We start from the raw sequence: 7605 nt of genomic DNA on the forward strand, positions 1-7605 counted from the left end.
CGTTGCGGGCCTGCAGTGGCTGCGGGAGTTCTCCATCCTCGGTGCCAACGTGCCGCAGCAGGCACACCACCAACCTCACCTGTTCGGCCACCAGCAGCTGGGCTCTGACGCCCCGGCCTCTCCTCTGGCCGGGGACCCTGCCTCCATCGGGATGCCCCTGACCCCGGGGAAGCCCACAGCGGCGGCTTACAGCAGGATGCAGTCCCTCCCCGGCATCGTGGCGCATGGCCACTGTCCTGATGAGGTGGACTACAAGACCAACGCGCACATCAAGCCGCCGTACTCATACGCCACCCTCATCTGCATGGCCATGCAGGCCAGCAAGAAGAGCAAAATCACTCTATCATGCATCTATAAGTGGATCACTGACAACTTCTGCTACTACCGCCACGCTGATCCCACCTGGCAGGTGAAGGACCACACACACACATCGATACACATATAGTATATACAGACGAATGTGTCACTTCCAACACATTTTCAACTTTGGCAGGTCTCAGTGTTACTATTTTCTGCACTGAATCGCAGGTGGGCAAATACATTGTATATTAAAAGAACTGTGAAAAATAAAATTTAAAGAAACAGCATACTGGGAGGTCTGGGCCAGCTGCCACATTCAGATGAAGTATTTGTGACTTGGCTGTGCACAATTAATACTTCTGAGTCCAGCAACACTTCCCTCAGTTACACAACACCTTAACACAAAACATGAATTATACACACTATTCCCTCATTGCCTATTAAACACTACTTCTGTAGCTCATGGGTTTTTCTGCTTGAGCAAAAAGAAGCGATGGAGGAATAAAATGAGGGCCAGAAATTTTCAAGAAAATGTTTAGTTTTGCTGGATAAATGATTGATGAAGCTGTTAGCTGGACTCCCCTGTCCCAGTGCCTGGCTTACACATTTCAGAGCATTTTGTTATTGTAAGGCAGTAATATTTAACAAAGGTCATTGGGTTACTCCTCTATTTAGACTTCGGTGAAGGGGGCTGGATGCATGCAAGGGTATACAGTGCTTTAAAGTGTTGTATGGTGCTCTGCCATCTGTACTTCCTGCATTACTAGATGTAACTACAATATGCTTCAAGGAATAGTCTGACCTTTTGCAAAATATGCAGATTACAGGGTTAGAGGAAAAGTTTCATACAAACTGTGAAGAAGCTTTGAAGCTACAACCAGTAGCTGGTTTGCTTAGCTTGACATAAAGGTTGGGTACAAGGAGAAGCAGCTGAAGCCTGGCTCTGTCCAACGGTAACAGGATCCACATATGAACACCTCTAAAGCTCATTATAGCTTGTCTGTTTAATCTGTTTGAAAACCAAAGTATAAAAGCAATACATTTTGGTTTTATGGTAGGTTATGAGCTGGATTATTTCTTGGTCCTCATACAGTTCATTGCTGTATTTTTCTTATCTTTGTTCTCCTGTTGCTGTTTTCCTTGGTTTTAACAAACATTATTACTGTTTGAACTGTGTGTATAATACTTTAATAGTATTTTTATTGTCTTGTGTTTTTATTGTGATATGCTTTATTTGCTTGTGTTTTTGTTTTTTTATGCTGCTGTAACATAGTCAAGAAATTGTCTTATGTGAGAAATCTCACATAAAGTTGAACTTTGATGAACTCTGAAATGTGAGTTTGCGTTGGTGACGATAGCAAACTGTCTTAACAGAGCTGACCTTTGAGTGAACACACAGCCAGACAATCCAAAATGGAGAAAACGATCAGAGTTTATGTGACACCATCCAGTTTAACTGAAGCTCCTCCGGTGTCGGATTATAAACTGCTCCACAACAGAGACATGGTTTACATGCAGTTTGGAAAGAGGAGTCCATGCTACAAATACTTCTTGTCAATAAACTGTGTGAACTTTTTATTCCGTTAGCGACTGAGCTAACAGTGTTTATAACTAACAATTAACAAGCAGTTTACAAACTTAGAGATCTTCTTCTCTCTCTTATTTAGATGAAATGATGTACTGTATGAACCTGTATGACAAATTTAGCTGCAACATTTTTGTGGTGTGACTTTAGAGGTGGCATTTTTGTATTTTTGGACAGAGCCAGCTGTTTCCTGCCATATTTAGTGTACAGACATGAAAATGTATGTACCTAGTTCTCGGCAAGAAAATAAATTAGAGTATTTTCCAAAACATCCAACTATTCCTTCAAGGTTGTGTCAAAAATAAAGAGTTGTTTGCTAAAGACAATATATGAGCTTTCATTTGAAAATGTGCATCTTTATTTTCAGAACTCAATTCGACACAACCTGTCGCTCAACAAGTGCTTCATCAAGGTGCCACGGCAGAAGGACGAGCCAGGAAAGGGTGGTTTCTGGAAGATTGACCCGCAGTATGCTGAGCGCCTTCTGAGTGGCGCCTACAAGAAGAGACGAATGCCACCAGTCCAGATCAACCCAGCCCTGCAAAACCGGCTCATGGTCAACCTCCAGTCTCAGTCCAGAGTCCCCTGCAGTCCCACAGGAGGTCAGATTGGCCTGTACATCAACCCAGAGTCCCAGAGGCTCCTCAGGGAATTTGAAGAGGCAACTGGGGCTGACCAGAAGTGGGACCCCCATCTGGCTGAGGGGACCATGCTGGGATCCTGGCCAGTAGTCCGGGGAAGAGGTGGGTACAAGAGGAAACAGTTGCTGGGCTCCAAAAATGGCTCCGCTAAAGTCCCTCGGCGCTCCAGCTCCCCACTGCTCTCCATGGACGAACAGAAGGAGATTGGACCTCTGAAAGGGGACTTTGACTGGGATGCCCTGCTGGATTCAGCCCTCAGTGGAGAGCTCAGTTTGGATGGAGTGGAACCTCTGAGCCCCATCATGAAAGAGGAGGACCTGACAGTGCAGGGGACACACATCTCCCCTGCTGAAGCCTCTGCAGGGACAGCAGACATCCACATGATAGTGGAGACCCAAAGAAGGAAGGACGTGTCAGACTTTGATGAGGAGACCTTCCTGGCCACAGCCTTCCTGGAGAGACCTTGGCCTGAGGAGGAGGAACAAGGCCACAGTGATTTCCTCTGTAGCTCCACTGTCAACCTGGACCAGCTGTTTGACCTTGGAGACTCATTAAATGGAGACCCCAGCACCCAGATTGACAGCCTGCTCTGAGGAACAGTTGCTTTTCAGGTCCTTTTTCACACTATGAACCTATTGCAATACTCCTGGGGAACGAGAGACTTTTTTTTTACACTCAACCAACTCTTCTTGTCTTTTTCAACATGTATAAAGTATTTTTAGAATTACATTTTGATGCTGATTCATGCAGGAACTGTACTCCCCTTGCCTATTGAACAAATATGCCACAGTGTACAGCAACGGTTCACATCACTGTGGGAAATCAAAGCTTTTGGTGAACCATGAACCATGAAATGACTTGAGACAAACAAAAACAAGTTTTCAGAGTTAAGGCCTGGTCACACCACCTGCTACAGCTTGGGGAAACTAATCTGCGTCTTCATGAAATAGGCTTTTTTTAAAAGAAGCTTGCTGATGTAGTCATTGGTTGCAGGGCGAGTTACAGGGCTACTTAACTGGCAAGATCAGAACCACTGTCATGCAATCTGTACTCTGATTACTCCCTCCTGGTCTTTTGATCTCAGGATTGTATATCATTTAATTCAATTTTTTAAATTAAAGTAAGCTTACAAAGAAGTTTGCTAACTTTCAGTTTGCAATATAGATAATGTTGCCTGATAAGGTATTACTTACCTTTTTGAAATCTTGTACCGAGTTCTTACAATACATCCACAACAGGCAAGCAGTTAACCAGCTTGTTAGTGCTTTGCTAACAGAAAAATAAGCTCATATATTTTATTGAAAAGACAACATTTGAAGATAACTGCAGACTATCATCTTCTAGCTGTGTCTTAGCTGTGGACAGGCTTGTACTCTGACAGAAGATGTTCAAAAAAGAAGATGCTGTCATAAGCTAATAATGCTACATTTATATCGCATAGTTTAAAACCCAAATTTGGGAAAAATACTTATTCATGCCAGTCTGCAGCCAGTAAATCTGAGTTGTAGATATGGTGAATTTGGAAGGGGACCTCTCCACCTTGATGATAACGACACACAAATCAACAACCTGTTGGCAGAATGGCTGTAAATGCACAACCACTGAATGGTTTTGTTGCAAAATTTCACTGTCGTAGATACTGGTGTGTACAGGCCTTCATGAGGACACAACATGGTCTCTGTTTACATCATACAATGTGAGTTCAAGTTGTTATGGATGACCACATCAAGCTCCGCTACTGGGGCAAATAAAACCACATGATACAAAAACTTATTTTCAGAAGTAAAGCAACTGATCAGCTGTTCTTTTTGTTTTAAGGACAATTTACCTGTGTGGTATCAGCAGGTATGAAGTCTTGGTTGACAAAGATGCATTTCACTGAAATAATTGTTAAAACACATTTGCTGCTGAAAATAGTTTAACATGACTGTAAAGATTGTGACAGCAGCACTATGATCATGAATAATGAGATATTTGCCAAATGATGTTTGGTGTAGGAGTAATTTACTGTATTAGGTTTTTTTTGCAAAGGGGTTTCTACTAATTATTTTCCATATGTATTTTTCTGAAATAATTAGGAACAGTTTACCTAGATTAATAATAATTGTGCAGGATACATTGCTTTTTTAAAAGAGGAATTGAAACAAAGAATGTAGTTTTGTTTCATATCAAACTAAATGCTCCTTCTAGAAGTACTTGGCTACCACTTTCTTTTATTCTGTGACTTTTTATCAGAAGAGTAGATTTAAAGTAGAGGACACATCTAGGTTTCATGGAGTACAATTTACAATGGTCATGAAACAGCTTGAGGCGAATTCCTCCAACAACAAATGATTCAGACCTTATAAATGCTTACTTTGGAAAGGCCCCAGTGTCTTGTAAATGAATACCTGACCTTCTATGTGCCAAGAACAACACTTGGGATTCGGCAAGGTGGCAGTGTTAAGAGGCTGTTTGTTGTTGTTGTTGTTGTTTTTTTCACAAAGAGAAAATGTCTGTTTTTTGTGTCTCTGTGTGTAAGAAGACTGAGAGTGGTCACTATATAAAATAAGGGTCTGATGCAGCTTGGATATGTGTCACAGACCAACTAAACCAAATCACTCCATATGAAGACAAGCGGTCTTAACGTTATAGATACAGTAACTCCTCCTGTTGTCCTTTAAAATGTGTGAAAGTGCAATTAATGTATAGTGACACATGTTATATTTTACATGTTAGGCATCTGTCTGTTCATGCAGTTTACCTTAGAGAGACCAGTTTCACTATTTTGTGTATTGTGAGGCAGGGGCAAGGACTCTGTAAAAACACAGCAACCATGAAGTGTTTGTGTATTAGCTCTTCTCGATCAAGTAACACTTATTAAACCATAATAATGGCATCTTACCTCATGATTGGTTCTGTAAAGTCAGAGACGCTGTATGCATTCTTTTGCTTTGCTGTTTTTATTTTATTTCCCACTTCTCTTTGAAAATAAAAAAAAATTACATTTTACTGCATGTGATGTATTTTCTAGTAGCATGTTGAATGTCAGAAATGTCTGAAATAGTTCAACAAGTCTTGGATGAATTGACATGGAATTTTGTAAAAACTTTCATCTTTCCTAGAGGATGACTATTCCTCTAATGTCACCATCAGGTTGAAATGCCTTTACAGCTATTGAACTGATTGCCATGCAATATGATTCAGATGATTATGGTACCCAGAGGATAAATCCTAAATACTTTTCTCATCATCTTACTTTTCCTGTAGAGCCACCAGCAGAACAATATTTTTATTTTTAGATTTAAAAAAAGATCAATTGCCTGTACCTGGGACCTGGGGAACGTCATGAAGATGCTTCATATCTTCTTAAGATGGTGAAAATGGTAAATGTCATATGCATTATCACTGTAAGCATGAGCTGAACTCATCCTGAGCTCAAAGCACAGCTGTATCTAGGTACAGCCTCACAGAGTTCCTAACATGAACATAGACTCTTGTTTTCTTCTGTTTGCTGTGTTGCACTGTCCCCCGCTCACCCTCCTCTGCTTTAGTGTGCATGTGCATTAGATTTACGTTAGTCTTTTCCTGCTCATCTCTTTTAGGGTCTTGCTGTGATCAGGCAGTGGATGGGTGATAGTAACAGGGGGTGGCTGGGTTCTCCCTTTCAGGGCTTTGTCTGTGCTCAGTCAAACTCTTGTTCCCCATGGCGCTTAGATCTGTGGTCCTTCATTGGGCCAGTGTGGGGTCTTGCAGGGACAAGTGTCCCACGGCCCCATATATCACCGCCTGTCTGCCCTTCAGTAGACCACACTGTCTCTCTATGACCCTGCTGCAGATTAACAAGGTGGCTCGCGTTCTGAGAGCCCAGATGAATAGTAATCAAATGCAAATACGTAGCATTTAAGAAGCCAGTGTCCCCCCCCCGCAGGGTCGTGAATATACAAGCTCTCTGTCAGCAACCGTGTCTGCCTGTGGTCACTGATGAGGTAATGATGACTGAGAGATGAAGGGCAAAGACAAAGTGTCGTAACACTACACCTCTGTGTGTTGGACACCCAACACTGCTGTGGAAAGGAAGGATCCTGCATATTTATACCCAGCCCAAGTGATTCTTTCCTGGAAAGGAGAGGTGAAGTTCCCCTTCCCCTGTGCCCCAAGCTCCATGTAACCTCCACCCCCCCAGCGACACAAGCAGCTATTACCTGCTGGACTGAGCTCTCCAGCTGGATCGCAGGGCTCATAATTATAATGTGGCAGGCTGGTTAGATGAGAGGCCTGTGGTAACCTGATGCAGGTATTATTCGCTGGCCTTGCTGACGACTGTAGGTAAGAGGAGACTCCTTGTGAAACGCTAACCCTTACTGCTTGTTCTGACCCAGGAACGCTGCAAACTGAAAGTGCGAAACATCAATACACAGTGTGGCTGCGACAATGACAGCCATTTAAGAATCTAACTGCGCTCTGGAAGACAATACTGATTCAAACACAGTCTAAGTGTTGACATTTTGAGTCTTTAGTCAGTATTTTTTACATATTTTTCTGTATCCTGCATCCCCCCCAGTATCTTATTCTCTTTAAAAAACAGCATTGAGACCAGCGTTTAGCAAACTGTGGCTCACGTGTCAGATTCATCCCTACATAACAAGTTTGAAGACATGTCACCGTAGGGTTTGAAGGATATTGCAACTAGTATTTATCATTATTTTCTGACATTTTATGGACTGAAAGATTAGTCCATCAAAAAATAGGCAGCAGATTAATTTACAACTAATAATGATTTGTGTCTCAAACACACAATGGTGGTGGTGAACTTTCATTCAGCTGTAACCAAAGCAGGTTGCATTTTTATCATTGTGTGTATAATTTATGGATAAATCTCAAAACAGAACATATGTTTGAATATATGAGCATTTTTTTGCCAAATGAGTATTCACATGAGGTCCTCTCAAACTTTACAATGTGAAAACAAAACCCCAGCCTAAAACAGTTTAAATTTAAGTTTTGAATGAATGACAATAAAAAACATAAATGTCTGTATCTTCATTGCCCAAAGACCATTAGACCATAATTTGACAAGTTTTGAGCAGAAGATAAATT

General features: G+C 41.8%; 1 protein-coding gene across 1 annotated transcript in view; it reads left to right on the forward strand.

Annotated features, from left to right (window-relative positions):
- Positions 1 to 5467, forward strand: part of foxj1a (forkhead box J1a) — a 6614-nt gene extending 1147 nt beyond the window's left edge. Inside the window, 2 exon segments of the mRNA XM_020587920.1 lie at positions 1 to 409; positions 2253 to 5467. The exon segment at positions 1 to 409 is cut by the window's left edge and continues 23 nt beyond it. Of these exon segments, the coding sequence (XP_020443576.1) occupies positions 1 to 409; positions 2253 to 3119 (1276 nt within the window). The 3' untranslated portion in view covers positions 3120 to 5467.
- The last annotated feature ends 2138 nt before the right edge of the window (positions 5468 to 7605 follow it).

Source organism: Monopterus albus, unplaced genomic scaffold (assembly GCF_001952655.1).
Source record: "Monopterus albus unplaced genomic scaffold, M_albus_1.0 scaffold488.1, whole genome shotgun sequence".
Taxonomy (NCBI): domain Eukaryota; kingdom Metazoa; phylum Chordata; class Actinopteri; order Synbranchiformes; family Synbranchidae; genus Monopterus; species Monopterus albus.